Source organism: Pezoporus occidentalis, unplaced genomic scaffold, assembly GCF_034315485.1.
Source record: "Pezoporus occidentalis ecotype Australia unplaced genomic scaffold, CSIRO_AGI_Poc_V1 ctg327, whole genome shotgun sequence".
Lineage (NCBI taxonomy): Eukaryota > Metazoa > Chordata > Aves > Psittaciformes > Psittacidae > Pezoporus > Pezoporus occidentalis.
Window position 1 is genome coordinate 113608 of NW_026915235.1, and position 19549 is coordinate 133156.

General features: G+C 54.9%; 1 protein-coding gene across 1 annotated transcript; it reads left to right on the forward strand.

Annotated features, from left to right (window-relative positions):
* The first annotated feature begins 12673 nt into the window (after positions 1 to 12673).
* NMUR1 (neuromedin U receptor 1) lies at positions 12674 to 17778 on the forward strand. The gene is made up of 3 exons (XM_062628980.1): positions 12674 to 13157; positions 13615 to 14511; positions 15738 to 17778. The coding sequence occupies exons 2-3, from the start codon at positions 13617 to 13619 to the stop codon at positions 16139 to 16141; spliced, it is 1299 nt and encodes a 432-aa protein (XP_062484964.1). The 5' UTR covers positions 12674 to 13157; positions 13615 to 13616; the 3' UTR covers positions 16142 to 17778.
* The last annotated feature ends 1771 nt before the right edge of the window (positions 17779 to 19549 follow it).

The following is a 19549-nucleotide window of genomic DNA, read 5'->3' on the forward strand; positions in this document are numbered from 1 at the left end:
GAGCCTGGTTGCCTGGTGAGAGATTTGGGGTCAAATAATGCTGGTGCTGAGCCTGTGCAGGATCAGCTGGAATCAGCATGTGGTTTAACCCAGGTGATTTACAGGGATGTCATCATCACAGTCATTACCATCTCAAGCCCTCTGTGGTAGCATCCAGCCTGGCCGCTTTTCATACAGGCTATTAGGACGGGACAGGATGGACAACGCTCTCACCTGCCAGACCCTGAGCAACAAATCCTGGTCTGCACTGAGATACTCCAACGTGTCCTGCCAGCGGTTCGAAAACTAGGCAGGATCCATCCCTCTGCCCGCTGCTCCTTTGCATTCACCTCACCTTCCACTTCCTCCCTGCTTTCTGGGGGAGTGGGCTGGGGTTTGTTTGGTGGGGAGGTGGGAGGTTCTGCCCTGTGGCAGGGAGGTGTGTGCCAGGCAGGGTGGCTCTGTGCACACCTGAGCCAGGTGGGGCTGGTACAGAGAGGTGGCAGAAGTTGAGAGCAGGGGATGAAGCAGAGAAACAAGCACCAGGTTTTAGACACCTCTGTCTTGTTTTGCACCCAGAGCAAAAGCAGGAGCATACAAAGCTGGAGGGATGCTGAGAGGAGCTTCTGTCAGGGAGCTGTCGCACAGCCCTTACCCTAAACCCCCTCCACGAGTGGAGCACTGCCAAAACAGCCTTCGTCTCTTCTAGGCACAGGGTCACACAGCCCTGAGTGAGGATGAGGGTCCTGCCATGCCACCCTGGCTGGGGACACCGCTCCGGGTCTGGTGCCATCGTGTGGACACACGACGCTTCCACAAATCCCTTGTCCCCGTCCCTGTGCTTCACAGCCTTCCCCGGCTGCAGGGACCCGGTTTGGCAGCGCTGGTTTCCCAGGCTGTCCTGAGCATAGGGATAATTTCTGTCCCCGTCCCAACACCCCATGTCCACCAAAACTTTCTTTTTCACACTCGGTTACCAGTAGCGCTCCCTCCCTCCCCACCCCATTACCCCCACTGTTGTACCCCACCTGCTCTGGCCACCCCCAAATTGTGACTGTGTTAAGGAGCCAAGCTCCTACTGACCTGGTGAGGACATTCACACACACCCCGCCCACCCCCCCCCAAGTCCCCTGGGCAAGGGAAAGGGGGAAGTAAATGGCACAAGTGGCCATACACGGAAGGATATGATGGGGCTGGGAGGAACTGCTCTGCCGCCTCAGCCCTGAACGGGGCTCTTCCCTGCATGCAAACTATCCCCTCTCCCCCTTTTTACACCCCTTATCCCCCCATTTCGTGTTCCTTCTTCCCTGTTTTCCAGCACACACCCCCCCCCCCACCTCTCCATGGACAAGACCAAACCTGCTCCAGACCCCCCCTTTGCCTAGGGGTGCAGGGTGCCAGCATGTCCCCAGGGTGCCCCACTGCCGGCTGCACCCCTGCCTACCTGTGGGCATCGCTACCCCGGTGCCAGGGGACTGCAGCTAGCGGTCACAGCCCGACTCCCCCAGCCCAGCCCAGCCCACAGTGGAACGAGGGTGCAGGCAAGTGCCTGCCCTGCCCGGGAGCCTCTCACACCGTCGTGGCCAGCTGGTGGCTGGTGATCGCCCGTGGCTGTGGGACACGCAGAGCTCCCACGTGTTTCCACCAGAGGGAGCCAAACGGCCACGAATCGTGGTCTCTGCCGCCCATCATTGCGGCGTCGGGTCTCCGGGCCACGCCACAGCCCTTGGGTCAAACCGGGCCTGTCACCTCTCCATGTGGCTTGCAAAGCCAACCTGCCAGGAAACCCCCTTCCAGCTCTCACACAGCCCGGGGGGAAAACCCGTGTGTCAGTCCCTCTGTGGGCCGGCTGAGGCGCTCACAGCCTCACAGCCTGGGTTGGGGGGCTGTACCCCGCTGCCAGTGCTTTTCTCCAGCCCAGCTGCCTGTGCAATTAATTTGAGGGTGGTTGTGTCTTGGAACAGCAACTGCAGCAGCAAAGAGGATGTTCCCCACGCCTTGGGGCAGTCCCAAACCAGAGTCCAAACAGAGTCCAAACTCCTTGGGGCAGTCCAAACCCAGAGCAGGGATGAAAAACTCTGCTCATATCACTTTAAGGTGGATGTAATTAATCTAAATTAGCACAGATGTAAAGCACCAGAAAGGGAGGGTTTGAAACGAAGCTCCTGGTGCTCTTGGAACAGCAACTCATGGCATCACACCAGAAGCTCTTTCCCATTCACACCTCACCATTTCCCGGGTTTGAGTAGCGTCAGACACATTATTGGTGGGAAAAAGGAGCGGGATGGAAATAACCTGCCAGATGGGGATGGGAAGTGTGTAGAGGGAGAACTGGAGAAGAAATATTGCAGGCAATGCTGCATGGTGCCAGGGGAAAATCTCTGCCATTTGCCCAGCATTTGCTCGTTTATAGAAAGCCCATCATTAGTGGCAGCCATGTGGGATGGAATTCACACCAGTACTGGACAAATCAGGTACCATGTTATGGCCATGTGTCTAATTCACCAAAGTACTCTCCAAATTCCCGTTTTCCACTGAAAACTGGTGCTTTCTGCAGCAGCCAGGAGGTCTGGGAGTTCCAGCCCCTCACCTGCATGAGGGAGATTCTGGGCACATCTGTGGCTGGAGCTGAGAGCAGGGGCCTGCCATAGTGTTGGTAAGAAGGAGAGGCTGTGGGCCAGGGCAAATGGGCTGCAGGCCAAATCCAGGCAGGTAGTGCCAGGCTGCCAATCAGTATTGCTGCCAGAACAGCCTAGTGTGGCTGGGGAGAGGAAATCCCAGCCAGATTTGGCATTTAATCCTGTTTTCCTAGTGGAACAGCTGGAAATGCCCAGCTCTTGTGGACTTTGGGGCATTGGAAACAACCAGAGGCCAAGACACTACTGGGAGGCCACCAAGCTTGACTGGGAAGCCCCATTCAAGAGCTGCAGGGCCAGCAGGAGGGAAACTCTTTCATGGACTGAGTTCATGCTCCATACACATCCCGCCAGCCCCAGAGGTGCTGGAAGCACGGTGTGTATGCCCCAAGTCTTGTGGTGGGCCAGGTGGGATGGGAAAATAGGGAAATATGCCTGCATGTCTGGGAAAAGAGGAGAATGCAGGAATTTTCTTAGAATTGCAGTGGCAGGTGGGGACACAGAGGGAAACAGGCATGGGAATATGGACTGGTGGGATGAAGTGGGACAGGGCAGCTGAAATGTATGGATGCACAGCTGTCCTCAACCCTCTCCTCTAGAGCTGCTGGTGAGGGTGGTGTTAGGTTAATGGCTGGTGAATAGAGGGTTAACTTAGCCTGGCCCAGACTGGCCCAGCTGCTGGTGCTTCCCAGGGCTATAAAGGAGCTGAGCGGTTAGGCTGGGGAGAGGCTGTTGGAATGTCTAGCAGGGTGGGAAGGGACTCCTCCAGACTTGGCAAGGGGGTGGTAGTGGGGCTGTGCTGGGGTTTGGGCAGAAGTGGAGGTGCAGTCAATCATCCCAGAGCCTATTGCCTTGTTTGGGAGCATGTTGTATCGGACAGCACTGGGAGTTTTACTGTGATAAGACTGTGCCAGCCTGATGGCTTTTATTCACTGTCCTGCTGTAGAGGGGAACTGGATGGGCTAGATCTGCTGTGATTGTGAGATATGTTTGGGATTATTCTCAGTACTTGCAGGTGAGATGTTTAATTATGCATTTTGGTTTCTTTCTGAGTGTGAAAATCAGGCTGAGAGTCTCTCATCTCTATCCACTTAGAGGGAATTAGCATCCCTAATCTTTTTCCATCCTGTCGTGGTTTAAACCCAGCCAGACAGCTCGTTCACTCGCTCCCCCCCACTTCTTTCCCTCCCCCTACTCCTGGAGGGACGGAGAGGAGAATTAAAAAGAATGCAACTCCCACGGGTTGAGATAAGAACAGTTTAGTAACTAAGGTATAACACAAATCACTACTGCTACCACCAATAATAACAATGATAAAGGAAACAACAAGGGAAGAGAATACATCACCTCACCACCAGCCGACCGATAACTTGCCCCCCCAGCCCGACCAAGCACCAACCGATACCTCCTCCAACCCTGCAGTCTCCCAGCCCTTCCAGCTAACTCCCAGTTACATCCTGGGCATGACGTGCTGTGGTATGGAATACCTCTTTGGTCAGTTTGGGTCAGGTGTCCTGTCTCTGCTTCCTCCTGGCTTCCCCTCCTCCCTGGCAGAGCATGAGGCTCACAAAGTCCTTGGCCAAACCAAAACATCCTTGTTATCAGCTCTGATCCCAGGCTGAAAGTCAAAACACAGCACAGCTACCAAGAAGGAGAAAAATGACTGCTACTGCTGAGCCCAGGACACATCCCCTGGGTGTCCCCAAGGTCTCCAGTAATAGCAGAGTGACTTTGGTGCCTTGTTGTGGTCTCCCAGGGTGGGTGTCATCTGGATGTGCCACCCTGCACGTGTCTACTTAACCTGTTAGTGCTTGTGTCCTCATCTCTGGCTTCATGACTGTACGTGTTACAGCACATGGGTGGGCAAGCCATGGAAAGAAGCATTAGCCAAAGGCAATTTCATGGAGGGTTGATTAGCTGGTCTGAAATGTAGTAAGTTGTCTTAGCTGTAGTAAGCCCCCCCTTGTGGGCTGTTGACAGAGGCAACTCCTGCCTGTCCACCTTGGTGACCACTGCTCACTGCTGGAGGAAGCAAGGTGATACCAACAGCTCTGAGAAGTGTAGGTGAGCCCTCTGCAAAGCCCAGGCCATGGCATTTCTACTTCTTGCATATGCTGGTGTGATAAATTTCATCCACCTAAGAGCAGAAATCAGATTGCCTGGATGCTTTGGTCTTCCCAGCCTCTGCAATGATCCCTTCTCCCTCAAACAAAGGGCAGGCAGGCAGCCTGGCTATACAAGTTGCTGGGAGCTCACCCCAGAACTCTCCTCTTATCCAGGTCCAATTTACTGTAGCAAAACACTGCAAGTTTCTCAAGGGGCTGGGTCTGCCTCTCTCCTTGGTGAAGCCCGAGCATCCCCTGCTCTGTAGCACAGCAGCACTGCTGGCAGCTGTCTTGCAAAATTGTGCCTGTGCTCAGAGATGCACCCTGCCAGCTCCACCAATTCACTAGATCTCTTCTGCTCAGCAGGCAGGAGTATTTCAGGCTGTTTGCTCACATTTGGTTTGGTTTGTTTTTTTTTTTTACCTCCTGGGGCTCAGGCCACTTTCATTCATGCTAAAGTTGCTGCGCTGGCATCCCTGAGAGTTCATGGTGTACTCTGAGCTTTCATTCTACCTAGCTGAAGCACACACTTTCTGCTGGAAAAAAAAATGGAAGTGTGTGCATGGTCCCACTGTTTTGTTTTGTTTTAATTTAATTCACCTTTTGGATGAAGTACAAACCTGAAAAAGTTCAACTCTGAAGTTTATCAGTGCCTGGAAAGCGAGGCTTAGTGTAAAAATCTGTCCCAGGACCTACAGCAGAGCACGGTACTTCTTGCATAGAGAAGATGCAGGGCAAGCATCTTGTCCCATGCCTGGCAGCTGAGCTCTGTGGCTGTGTGAAAAGGGCTTTGAATGTGTCATGGGGGTTACATGAGTCTGTATGGAGGATTGGCAGCACCCTTGGCTACCAGCTGGGTAAGGAGGTGCTGGGGCCTCACTAGGCGCTCTGAGCCCACCTCTGCCAGGAGAACCCCCCACTTCACCGTCAGCACTAGGATCCATACTTGGTTGGTTGACATGCTGTGTCTGGGGTGGCTGTGGACATCTCAGGTGATTGAGTGGCCCTGCTCAGAGTGATCCTCTCCAAAGCCTTTTCCCCTCTCTCACTTGCCCCATGCAGCTTTTCCTGTGCCCTGAGAGAAGATGCTGCAGATGTGGGGAGGGCTCCCTGCTCTTGTCCCTGAAGAAGCCACTCTTCTTAATCCCAGCCCTTTTTTCTCTTAGTGAAAAAGTAAAGGTTCCAGCAACCAGTGTATGATACTTCCACCCTCCTCAGTCACCAACCACCATGCTGCAAAAGCATGAAGCAATAAGGAAAATTATGGTGCTGTTACTGTGACAGTTAAGTTGGTTCTGGTGGTGATGGCATGAAGAATGAGATGCTTGCAGCAGCCCCTGTACCTGCCACCCCTATGGCCCTGTCCCTGCTCTGTGCTGGACCTGGGAGACGCTCATTTGCAAATGACTTAAGGGCAGACCCTGTTATGAGTTTCCCTCTTCCTAGCCTAAATCTCAATTTGCTACCATGTTTGTGTTTCACTGGGATGTTGTAGCTGGTTGGGGGTTTTTATGGCTGGAAAATCTGATCTTGACTCAGAGAGTGAGTCACTGTATGACAAAAAGGATCCCACCACAGAGATCTTATTTCCTTGCCTGGTGTTCTTTGCAGACAAGGTTTTGTAGAACTTGAGCACCAGTTTTTCCTTCCAGCTGAAAGCCTCTTTCCAGTCCCATTTAGAAGCTTACGAATTGGGTTCTGAGAGATGTGTGTAGGCAGGGAATGAATAGCTACCATGGGCTGGATGGGAAAGGTAATAAGAGTTCTGGCAATCAATCCTCAGAGTCCTAGGGAGCACCTTAAATCAATCTGTGAATGCAAAGTGGCTCTGAACCAAGGGTAGGGGAGAGAGGCTGTCCCTGTGCTATGCCATATTTTTCTTGATAACTCACAAAGGAGGAGGCTTGGACAGGAAGATACAGAGTACATAAAGTGACTTCTTGATGCTTGGGAAGATGGCCTGTGTTCATACTTCATTCTTTTAGAGAAGGCCTTAGAATCATAGACTCATAGAATAGTTAGGGTTGGAAAGGACCTTAAGACCATCTAATTCCAACTGCCCTGCCACGGGCCTGGACACCTCCCACTAAACCATATCACCCAAGGTTCTGTCCAACCTGGCCTTGAACGCTGCCAGGGATGGAGCATTCACAGCTTCCTTGGGCAACCCATTCCAGTGCCTCACCACCCTTACAGTAAAGAACTTCTTCCTTATATCCAATCTAAACTTCCCCTGTTTAAGTTTTAACCCGTTGCCCCTTGTCCTGTCAGTACGGTCCCTAATGAAGAGTCCCTCTCCAGCATCCCTATAGGCCCCCTTCAGGTACTGGAAGGCTGCTATGAGGTCTCCACCCAGCCTTCTTTCCAGGCTGAGCAGCCCCAACTTTCTCAGCCTATTTTCATATGGGAGGTGCTCCAGTCCCCTGCTCATCCTTGTAGCCCTTCTCTGGACTTGTTCCAACAGTTCCATGTCCTGTTTATGTTGAGGACACCAGAACTGCACACAATACTCCAAGTGAGGTCTCACAAGAGCAGAGTAGAGGGGCAGGATCACCTCCTTCCACCTGCTGGTCACGCTTCTTTTGATGCAGCCCAGGATACGGTTGGCTTTCTGGGCTGAGACTGCACATTGCTGGCTGATGTTAAGTTTCTTGCTGTGGCTGAGGTGATCCCAAGATTATCATGGGTAGCTGGAATATTTTCAGCTGGTGAAATGCTCCTTTGGGTGTCCCCTGGCTTGGCTGTGTTGCTGAGCAAAGGCAGAGCTGGTTTGACCAGGTGCTAACTCCCTGCTGCCCATCAAGAGGGTCAGGCTTTGCCATGAAGCAGATTTCAGCCAGAACAAGGTAGTTCCATCATGGCTTGTATGCTGCCCCTTGGGCCCACAGAGCGCTCTGCTACGGCCCTGGGACCTGCTGTGGGCTGCTTCTCATTCTCTCCAAGCCTGAATTTTACAGGCAAAGAAAGATGTCATGGTAGCTGTGTCCTGAGTATGGGGCTGCGGTCTGCAAGACACACACACGTCCCCTTCTTGCAGCTGCATCTCTCCTGTCCAGGTACAAAATGCCATCTCCATCACTGGTGACAGTATCTGCTCTGCTGACACTACACGGAGCTACAGAGCATTGTCAGACAGGAGCTGAAAGAGGTGGTGAAGGGGAGGCAGGAAAATTGAATGTTACTAACAAAGCCCTGGGTGACAGACACATCTGCAGCATCAGCAGCATCTTCTGCATCTTATGCTTTTTTGCTCTTGAGTGATTCATCCTGGCCTTGGTAGAAGCACATGTTGTTCAGCCTTGTGCTGGATGGGGGATGCAGTACTGGGGCTGTGTGGCTTCTCATTGGGATGCCCTGACTGCAGCCAGCCCTCATCCTCCTCCATCACTGTGGGGGGCATAGCCAAAGAAGCACCCCTGGGCAACACGGCCTGATGGGAACCTACAAAATCCCAGTGCTCCTGCCAGGTGAAAAAGTGTTTCAAGTCTGTGCTAGCCCTGATTAGCAAAATTATGGTTGCCATGGTGCCTGAATACCTGCTTAGAGAGTGCCTGCCTTCCCTGGACCCCAGCAGACCTGGGGCAGACAGGCTGTGGAGCAGAGGCCAATTTTGCTGTTCCCTAGAAAACTGATTGCTTTTATCCCAGTGAACATTGAAATGTGGTGCGTGGGTTTTGGTTTTGTTCTCCCAACCCCACCCTTCCTTTTTTCTCCTTTCAGCCCAGTTTGTGGTGGAGGAAAAATGCCCCTTCCCACCTATTTCTCAGATGAACTGTGGGGCTTTAGGTGCAGCAGTTGCTGCAGGGAAAAACCCTGGGCTGTGAGCAGGGTGCCAAGGGTACCAGCCCTGTATCACATAGGGATACAATTTGATGTCCTAGGGGAGCAAGGGCTTTTGCTGGCTCTTTTGCTGGGTACCCACACCCTGGAAAGTGTGCTGGCAAGTTATGACCAGCTTAGAAAAAGGGACCTGGAGATCTAGAAAGAGCTGACACTACTGGGAGAGGTTAAGATGTCACCTGCTTGGGCTGTGCGAGAGGGGATAACAATGCTGACATGAGATTTTGGGAATGAGTACAGCTTTTATGCAGTGCAAAAAGGCCTATTGGGAGTCAGTGACTGGAAAAGCACAGGGTAGCAATGGCCAAAAGAAATTACTGGAGGAGGGTGTCCCTCACCAGACAAGGATGTGTGGGTAGGCTCAGCTGCTTAAATGACAACAGCACTGCTTTGGAAATACCACCCCACTGGCCTGCATTCACCTCTGGCTACGTTCCTCCAAAATAACCCAGATCCAGGTCCGAGTGGCCCTTCCTTGCCTTGGGGACTGAAATGAGCATCCTCCTAATCCAGGATGCATCTCTGGACATGCCACCCCTAGGCGACCAAAGAGGGACACCTTTAAATTTGCAGCTCTCAACAGAGACAGAAGCTACTTCCCAGCTGAACCTAGCTGGGAAGATCTGCAATACCCTGTGAAGGGGCTGCTCGTGTTTGCTTCAGTGACAGAGAGGGATGCACCCTGGGGGCTCTTTGCTGTAAGATGGTATGGAGAGAACAAGTGGCTGTGCCTCAGTTTCCCCTCTCAGATGTAGTATCACTCTGTGGCTTGGTGTTTTTTTTTTTGCACTCAGGACCAGAGGGTGTTCATTAAAATGTCAAAGCAGGGGAGGGAATGAGGGGCTGGGGCACAGACAGCTCTGTAAAAGGCTGTGCTGGTCTGCCCTGCAATTACCGTGAGTGATGTGCCTTTGAAAAGAGCTGGGAGTGGCTGCAGTTGGCTATCAGGGCTGCAGCTCTCAAGCTTCAAAGCCTGTTTTGTTTTTTTTTCTTTTGGCTTCTTAATTCTGCTGGCGATGCTGCAGAGCCAGCCTTGCTCAGCTGCTGTGTTCCAGCCTTAACCCACATGTGGAGGGACCCACATGGCAGGGACCTCTGCACTGGCTGGCTTGCTGGGAAGGGATGGCTGCACAGCAGGGAGTGGAAGGTTGGAGACATCCTTCAGGCTGGAGTTGTGCAGGGAACCTTGTGTGTACCCCTAGCTTGCCTACCTACTACTAAAGTTTCCAGCCCAGAGAACCCTGCTGCCACCCTGGGCAGGGTTAATGTAATAAAGTACCTGGTAAGGGGAATAGGCTAAAGGGTCATGCTCTCATGTGCAGTTCACCCTCTTTAAACAGTGGAGGAGAAGTAGTAGAAGAGGGGTTGCCACCTCCTGGTTACTTGGTTTATTAGAAAATTGAAAACCAGATAGCACTGAAGCACTATCAGGCCTGCAGAGCCTTGGGGAAAGGGGCTGTAGCAAGAAACAGATGCTGAGGGGAAAATGTAATGTGCAGTCTCTGAGAGCTATCAATTCTTCCCAAAGAGTTATGACAGCAGGTAGTATGGGAACAGTGATTGAGGCCCAAGTTATGTGGGATACTCTAGCAGGCTGATGTTAATGGTGAAGGGGAGGCAAAGGGAGAAGGACTCCCAGTCCAGTGGTTCTGGTGTCCCAGCAAAGCAGAGGTTGGGAAAGCTGGACCTTGGGCAAGCAGGACATCTCTGGCCACCTGACAGTCAGGATTTGGCAACCTGGGGGGATGGATGGACCCATGGTTAACCTCTGAGAGAACCAAGCTCTGCTTGGTCCTTGCTCTTTGCAGACCAGGGTGGCCAGAAAGCAAGGGGAGGCAGATGAGAGATGGAAGAGAAAGGATGGCAATTGAGAGATTTCCAGGAATGCTTAATCCCCTGATGCAGTCCCTCAAGTGAGCTTTTGCTCAGGCTCGTGGTGCCTCAGCAGTACAGCAGTACCGTACAACCTCTAGCACTACAGTACTGCCTCTGCACTAGCATGGATGCCCCTGCTTTGGGCATCCCCTGGGGAAAAAGCAACCTGTGCACAATCTGGAGGCAGGGGCAGAAATCCCTGCCCATCAGCTACTGTTTCTGGCTCTGCAACCCGGGAGCTGTGGCCTGCAATGTGCTGGCTCCCTGGCACTGTTGCCCACCCCAGCATCTGCTGAGCCAGCCCTTCTGAGCCCCTGCCTGCATTACCCAGCTGCTGTCCCTGTGTCCTGTCCCTGTGTTTTAACTTGTGTCTGTCCCCAGAACAGATGAGGTTTTATTACCTTTGTCACTCCCATAGCAGCACGCAGCACCTCTTCTCCCTCCCAGTTTCAGATTCTATTTCCAGCTTGTTGGTTTCAAGTAGGGTGTGCAGAAGCCAGGCCAGGTACTCTCAAGGCTTTCAGGATCTCTGTGTCTCATCAAAATGGGTAGGAAAAATACCTCCAGGGCTTTGAGGGATCAGTACCCACTGTGTGCATCACCCCTTTGGGCTGCTTCAAGGCACACTGTCCCCATCTGCCAGTCCCCTTCCCTTGTTGCTCTCTTTTGGTTCTATTTCATGAGCCAGTGGGGAAATGGGATGCTGCATCCCCCCCCAGCATGCAGCTGGAGCCCTGCAGCCCAAGAGTGCTCTGGAGCAGTATGTACTGTTGACATAGGTGACTCCCAAGCAGGGGCTGTGGTGGGTGCCCTGCTCGGGCTCTGCCTCATGGCCCTGGGGGCATTTGCACCCAGACGTGTTGCCAACCATCTCTGCTTGCAAGCAGTCTCTATTTGCTTCTTTCTGCAACAGCAGTGAGTCAGAGATACTACAGCAGGAACCCAGTTTCCTGGGAAGGAGGGCACCAGTGGGAACTTGGTGCCTCAGTTTCCCCCTCGGGCTGTGGAAGGGAAGAGGAGTGACTTAGCGTGCTGCTCCTATCTGCTGTGTGCCCTGGCATCAGAAGAGGGATCTGGGTATGCAGGACCTTAGGGGCAGCTGAAGGCCACCAAATCCAGGCAGCTTTTGGCAGTGCAGTGCTGGGCTTAGCGGTGCAGTGAGTTGTGCTGGGGCTCAGCCTGGGTGGGATTGGGGAGCACAGGGCTCTTTCTCTAAGATCCCTGTCCCACCTGCTCAAATGCAGCCCCAACGGAGGCTCTTCCAGCTCCATCCTGCCTGGCTCAACCAAAAACCTTCGAGGACAGAGCTGGGACAGCCCGAATGGAGGAGAGTCTTAGGGATGCCAGAGCCCTTCAGGATGTCATCCCTGGGGGAGCACAGTGTCCCCCTGAGCCCTGCCACCCTCCGAGGGGATGAAGGGACCGCTGCAGGTACCAGCGTCCGCGGTGCTGCCCATGCCACGGGGCGGCAATGCCCTCTGCCGCCGCTCTGAGCGATGCGCAGCAGCCTCCCCGGTGTCACCCCCTTGCCCTGACCCCCACCCGCCGCACTTCCCCACCTCTGAAGGGCCGGGGCGGGCTACAGCTCCCGGTCGCGGCGGAGCCGGGGAGCCCCCGCACCGCAGCAGCCAGCCCGTCTGCTCGGCAGGCGGGGCGGAGCGGGGGGGGCAGCGGGGTGCGGGCTCGGGGGAGCGCCGTCGGTTCCAGGCTGGGCTCGGACCGGTAAAGCACGTGTTGGAGCAGAGAGGAGCTGCGGGTGGAGCGGGGACACGCAGCCCGGCAGCTCTTCGTGGGGTGCAGGCACGCGTGAGTTTGTGCATGCATGTATGTGTGCATGTGTATGTGTGTGCGTGGCTTTGTGTGCATGTGTGTGCGCACACATGTGTTTGTGCATGCATGCAAGGGCCTGCATGCTGCTACAGAGCAGGAGTATTGTCCTGTGACCAAGGCGTATCAGCAGGATGGGGTGCCAGCACAGAGGAGGGGCAGGAGTGCAGACAGACTGAAAAACAGTGGGCACAGTGAGGGAGCAGACCCCAGTGCAGAGCGAGGGGTAGCAATGTGAGTGGAGCAACTTACTTGCATGAAAATGTGACAGAAGCTGGCTGGAGCCACCTGCTCCACAGGGGAATGATTCGGGTGACCCAGGGTTGCACATCTGCCTCTCCCCTGGATGAATCTGGACAACTGCGCACTGTGCGGGCCATGATTCCTGGCAGTGGGGCTGATCCACGCATTACTCACCACAGAGACCACACAAATGGCAAATACCTGTGTTGCAAAGGCTGCTGGTGGGGCTCGAGATGACTGCACCACTGTCCCCCGGGACTCTCTTAGAGTCAATGGAGTTTATTATATTAATGTTATTTCCTCCCTCTTTCTGAAGAGCATCCTCTTGCCAGTGCTGCTTTGCAAGCAACGAGTCAGCCCCCCGCAGGGATAGGGTCTCAGCATCAGGCTTTGCTTGCCCAGTGGTGGGAGAGGAAGTCCCCAGCACCCCTGTGGCTTCCCTGCCAGCCTGTCGGCTGACTGAGGACAAGAGGCAGAAGGTGGGTAAGGGCAGGCAGCTGAGCTCTGAGGGGAGAGCAGCGGCAGGATTTCATTAGCCTGCCTCTTAAGGCAGTGAAGTCTCCATCCCCTCCCACGCTCCCTCCTCAGCCCAACCTCATCCGGCGCACGGGTAGTGGGACCTGAGCCTTCATCTAGAGCTTCCCAACAAGCCGTAAGTCCTTCTTGGGTTGGAAAATCAGTTTTTCCTTCTTGCAGTTTTATGGTTGCACTGTCAGCCCCTTTGTGTAGCTGGTAGAGCTGGAGCTGGGATTGGGTTTTGGGGTTGGCTTTGGGGCTGTGTCGTGCTTTGCTTCAGGAGCAGGGAGAGAGGACAGCCCTGCTGACATCCCTCCAGCAACAGGGGAAAGGGGCCAAGGTGGGCTGGGGAGGTGCCAGTGTTACTTGTGCATGAGAAATGGGATAAGGAGTGCTTGAGAACCCTGGAGGCAGGTTGCAGGGAGATTTTGGGTTGTTTTCCAAAGGAAAGGCTGAGGTTGGGACAGGATGGGAGTGAGGGTGCAGAGCTGTGGTGATCAGCAGCATCCTGACACCAATGGGGAGAGTCAGAGGGAGCTGGGGCAGCAGAGGGATTGGGAAAGCGTCCCACAGACCTCCCTGTCTCTCTTCAGCAATGAATCCCTACATCAACTGCTCTGGCCCCGAGTTTTCCCTGTCCCAGCAAGACTTTCCCATGGAGCCTGTCAGCCCTGATCTCTGCAACAGGACTCACCCAGAGACCTTGTTTGACCCCAAGGATGCCAACCTGACAGAGGAACAGCTGCGGGACAAGTACCTGGGACCTCGACGGTCCAGCTTCTTTGTCCCAGTGTGTGTCATCTACCTGTTGATCTTCGTGGTGGGGGCTCTGGGCAACATGCTCACCTGCATTGTCATCCTCCGGCACCGGTTCATGAGGACACCTACCAACTACTACCTCTTCAGCCTGGCCATGTCTGACCTGCTGGTGCTGCTGCTGGGGATGCCACTCGAACTGTACGATATGTGGAGCAACTACCCCTTCCTGCTAGGCGCCAGTGGCTGCTATTTCAAGACACTGCTCTTCGAGGCCGTCTGCTTTGCCTCCATCCTCAATGTCACGGCCCTGAGTGTGGAGCGCTACATCGCCGTGGTGCATCCACTCAAGGCCAAGTACGTGGTGACCAGGAACCATGCCAAGAGGGTCATCATCACCATCTGGGTCTTGTCTGTCATCTGCTCCATCCCCAACACCAGCCTCCATGGGCTGCAGCCTCTCTATGTGCCAGGACGGGGGCGAGTGCCTGATTCGGAGATCTGCACCCTGGTGAAGCCGCGCTTGACCTACAACCTCATCATCCAGATTACCACCATCGTCTTCTTCTTCCTGCCCATGGGGACCATCAGCATCCTCTACCTGCTCATTGGCCTGCAGCTCAAGAAAGAAAAGATGCTGGAGGCCTTGGGAGCCAAGGCTGGTGGCAGCCATGAATGCCACAACACCCAGGGACAGAAGAAAGTCAAGAGGAGGCAGGTCACGAAGATGCTGTGTGAGTCTGACACTGGGGAATCCAATTCTGGGGATGGGAAGAGCCAGGGGGTATCTCCCAAAGCTGTGTTGGGAGGATGCTGAGGGGAAACTGAGGCAAAGCCAGTCCAGAGCACTGAGGCTGGGTCATCCAATAGGAAGGCTGCAGGGCTCACTTGTGGGGTGTTGGGGCAAAGGCAGATCTGTTGGCCCCAGTCCAGTGGTGAGGATTGCTCATGCCAGCTACCTCCCTTCCTTAAGGATAATGCTGAATGAGAGAGGATTGGGATGGGGGAACATGCTCCCTGTCCCCCAGCCTAGACCTTGCATGCTGGTGGTGGTGGTGGTATTTCCCAGAGGGGCACGATTCCTACCCAGCCCTGCAGCAATATCCCAGGGCCATGATGCACTGATCCACCGCTGGACTGGAGCATCCCTCCATCCCACTGCTCTTCACTCTTGCTCCTCTCCTCAGCACCATCTCCGCAGCCTCTGGCCCTCTTCCCAGCAGTGGGAGCTGCTGCTCGTGGATAGCTGTCTCCCTGGCATGCTGACCTCTGCATGCTCCCAGCCCCATGATAGCACAGCGATGGCAGGTTGCCTGACCCAGTCCATCGGCAGGGCCAGGGCTGCTTCTCTGCTGTACCTCAGACAAGTGGTGACTCCACTCCCCCCAGCACCACGTCTGGGAAGGGGACAAAGGAGGACCTGGCCCCACTGTGGCATGGAGGTGCTGTGTGGCATGGGTATGGCAGGACACGGGAACCAGACACCACCCTACATCACCCCCTTTCCTCTCCATTGGGAAAGTTGGGTTATTAAACCAAAACCAGAGCACAAGGGAAGGGCACAAATAGCTCTTGCTCCTTGGACTTTGCCAGTGAAGGTGGCAGGGTTCCTGGAGACTGAATGCCCACAGGGGCATCCCTGAGCTGTGCTGCATGTCCCCAGGACTATGCTGCATGTCCCTGCGACAGGGAGCAGAGACCCATGGGACAGGAGTGCCTGGAGCAGCCCTGGCAGGAGATAGAGAGGAGATGCTGTCCAGAAGAGCTCCAGCCCCTCCACAGAAAGTCAAAAAGACACTGAGGGAGCCCTTCCCTTCTCCCCATTCCTTTCTCCTCTGCTTTTTTTGGGTGTTCTTTGCTTTGGCCAAAGCTGAAAAGGGGCAGCGCTTGCCAGGGACTGGAGATCCCTGGGGGAGGAACTCCACTCTTCCAGTAACACTGGCTCCTCGGCTCCCCACAGTTGTGCTCGTGGTGGTGTTTGGGATCTGCTGGGCCCCCTTCCACACTGATCGCCTTGTCTGGAGCTTCATCTCCACCTGGACCAGCCATATGCTCCATATGTTCCAGTACGTCCACATCATCTCTGGTGTCTTCTTCTACCTGAGCTCAGCTGCCAACCCCATCCTCTACAACCTGATGTCCACCCGCTTCCGGGAGATGTTCAAAGAGGTGATGTGCCACCCCAGCCACCGTGTGCTGTGGTCACAGAAATACTCTCCCAGCATCACCCACGCCACTACCCGCAGCACCGAATGTGAGCCCATGCCCAGTGTCAATGGGCTGCCCCCCTCCTATGCTGAGGAGTATGAGCTGGAGGAGGTGGAGAGAGGCCAGCCTGCCACCCATGCAACGTCCCTCTGCTGAAGAGTATAAGGGTGTAGGGGAGCTATGACCAGCTTTCCTCCACACCAGCATCCATCTGACTGTGGCACCCATCTGGTGGTGGGGAGCGGGGTAGGAGCCATGCAGGGGTCCCCACCTCTCTATGCCATCCCCCTGGTATGTGAAGGCTGGTTTTCTAGGCAGTGCTGCTTCAGGACATGGCAGTGGTGGCTACACTGTGCCCTGGATGTGTTGCACCCACTGCATTCAGCACCAGGGCTGGTTAAAGCCAGGGCATCACTGGCGGTGTGGGAATGACTGGCTTCTACAGCAGGGATATGCCAGCAATCCCCAAATCATCCCTCTCAGCCCAGTGAGGTGAACCCATGGGTGCAGGTGTTGAGGATTTCAGGCACCCCAGGCTGTTTTGGGACACCATGCTGGATAAGACCCCCAAGATGCACTTGTGCTCAGGCTGACGCTCATGGAGGTGGGAGAGATTTGCATGGGAGGGAGTGGGTTAAAAATGGTCTGTGGGTACCTTTTCCCCCCAAACCTCCTCAGGGCCCGCTGGCACTGATATGCCCCTGATTTTCTTGCACTTCAGTGGTGCCAACCGGTGTCTGCAGCGTGCCAGTACAGCTCCTTGCTCCCAGCCTTCCTCTGGCCTCTCATCTGCAGCCCCAGAGGGCAAGAGAAGCAACACAGCTGCTTCCTCCAGAGCTGGAGCCTGCAGGGGAAAACACTGGACAAGAGGAGCCTCAGGCTGCCTGCAGTGCCCAGGCACATCTCTATGCCTGTCACCCTGCCCCATGAATACACCCTGCACTCTCCTCTCTGACCTGCATCTGGTGGGTGCCCCTCTCCTCTTCCTCAGCCCGCCATGGCCCCCCGCACACCTGGGGAATGCAGGGAGCCCTCCTCTGTCCCTGCCTGCATGAGCCTCATTGAGAATTAAAAAAAGCTGTTGGCCTGATTCGTGCCCTGGTTGTGTCCCTCAGGACCCAGCTTTGCTCCCAGAACAGGACTGAACCTGAGCCATCCTTCTGGGGGGGGGTGATGGGCAGGCCATGTTACAGGGCTTTTTCACTGGCTCTGCCTGTGGGCTCTGCAGTCACAGTGTGTCTACAAGGCTGGGTGGGCTCGGGACATGGCAGGGAAGGTGTGAGCGAGATCCATCATCCTTCCCCATCTCCAGGATGCTCAGGCTGAGCTGTGACTGGGGCCATTGCAGAGCGGGAGCTGCCTCTGAAGCAGTGGCTATCACTCTGTCCCCAGACATGTGGCTTGGAAAATGTCACAAAAATGCCAGGGAGTGCAGGCTGGCTGGTCACGCTCTCCCAGGCTGGAAAGACCCATTGATTTACTGTCTGAAACCGATGTCCCTGGCTTCCCAGCGTATGCAAGATCCTCCCACAGGATCAAATATTGAGTCTCTGAAATGCCGCCTGAGGGGCTGTCCAAACAGCTTGAGATCTTGCCTTGCACGACTTCCCCAGCTCCAGTTCCAGCCAGCTGGGGAAGCTGCCCCAGGGTTGACATCCCATGGCTGTGCCTCCAGGCAGCACAGATGTGCCAGTAGGACTTGCCCAGGGACCTGAGCAGAAATGCTGGGGGAACAAGCTCTGGGCAGAGTGCTGGCAGCTGCTGCTCTGCTTCCAGCCCCTCCAGAGCACATCACACAGGGCCACAGACAGGATCTGGGGCTTGCAAACTCCCTCCTACCCCCATGGACCCAGTCCCTGGCTCGGGGGCAGTTTGGACAGCTCTCCCACTCCCCATCCCCACAACAGGGTCTGCCATGGGCAAAGCCATACCTCAGCTCTTGTGGATGCTGCTGGGTGAGGGTGAGTGTGGGGCTGCAGTAACTCTGCCCTTCAGGGTCCTGCAGGCTGCTCACAGCCTCTCTCTAGAGGATGTCAGCATGGCCAAGGGCATTGAATCCATCTATTTACTTCCCCCTCCAGCTCCCAGCATTGATGGTCCTGGCAGGGGACAGTTGTGCATGGCCTCTCATCACTGCCGCGCGGTTGAACATGACTGATGACTCCTTGGTGGCCATTATTGCCCATCTCACTTCACGCAGACACTTCTGCGACTGCAAATCTCCAGGGAATGGCTTTTTTAATGTGAGGTTGATAGCATTTTATTATGTAGTAACAGCCACCTGCATGGAGCTACAGGGTCCCTCGTGCTGCAAGTTGGGAGGATGCATCCCCCTGCTCATGAGTATCCAGGCTGCGTGAGGATACAGATGTAGCTGCTGCAGCTCGAGCTGTTTGGTCAGTGCCAGAGAAAAGTGTGTGTGTCCACAGGTTTTTTTTTTGGGTGGGAGGGAGGGGATCCTGGGGCTCAGCACAACTGGAGTGGAGTTCAGAACAGCCAGAAAGGTGAGGCACTGGCTTTGCCTTTACCCAGCCTTATGTCCTCCGCTGCCATTCCATGATCTGGGACTACCTATCCTCCTTGGCTACCCCAAATCCTTCTCCCTGAGATGCAGGAGGGGAGTGTGCAGCAGAGGCCCCAGGGTGTTGGATGGTGATGCTGGGCCAGGGATCACCCTGAAAAGCACCCCAAAGTCTTGCCAAAGCCACATCCAGTGATGCAGCATGGCCGGTGGCATCTCCTGGGTGCAGGCAAACTGCTCCCCTGCCTGGGGTTCTGCAACGGCGTGTGGAGACAACCCAAGTCCCCTGGTACCACATGCCAGCCAAATTCATGAGAGGTGCTGCAGTCAAAGGCTCCCAAGCAAGTCCTTTAATCCCACAATTAATTTCAGTAACAGCTGCATCCAGGGCATGAAACCTAGTGAAAAAGGAACTGATCTCCTGGGGGACAGTGGGTTCGTTGGAAGAGTCTGACACCTCTGCCTCGCCAGGAAGGCAGTGGCTGCTGGCTCTTGCCTGCCTCAGCATTGTTACAGCCCGCCGAAAGGCATTACAGTGCCTGTTTGCTCCAATGCTCCTCACTGCTCTGCACCCTTTGTGGCCAGCCTGGGCCCCTGCCACCTTCCCGGTATCAATTAAGAGGAATTACTCCTGCCTGGGAGGTGGTATAGAAGCAAAAAAGCCCTGCAGGGGAAGGCAGCAGAAGGCACAGATGGGGTGAGTTGTTCCTGCTTCTCCAGCCCATGTAACTGTCTGGGGTGATCAACCAGCACTCCAGGGTGGCTGTGGCGGAAGAAGGATCCCAAAAGACTGCCTGGGCGTTCTCACCACCTAAATGATCCTTTCAGGACTCAAGAGAGCGCAGAGGGGACAGAGCAGAGGGACATACCGGAGCTGGGAGCTGGGGAGTTGCTCAGGGCCTTCATTCGGAGCTGGACGAAGCACCTCTCTGTCCCTGCAACATGGAGCATGTGACAGGGTTGGGCTCCACGCCACCATCTCCTCTCCAAACACTTGATTTCCAAAGAGCCGTTCCCCCAGAGCTGTCCATCTGTCCTCCCAG

Coding starts and splice junctions, on each gene's coding strand:
- NMUR1 (XM_062628980.1), top strand. CDS start 13,617: ATGAATCCCTACATCAACTGCTCTGGCCCCGAGTTTTCCCTGTCCCAG. Junction 14,512..15,737: donor GCAGGTCACGAAGATGCTGT/GTGAGTCTGACA, acceptor GGCTCCCCACAG/TTGTGCTCGTGGTGGTGTTT.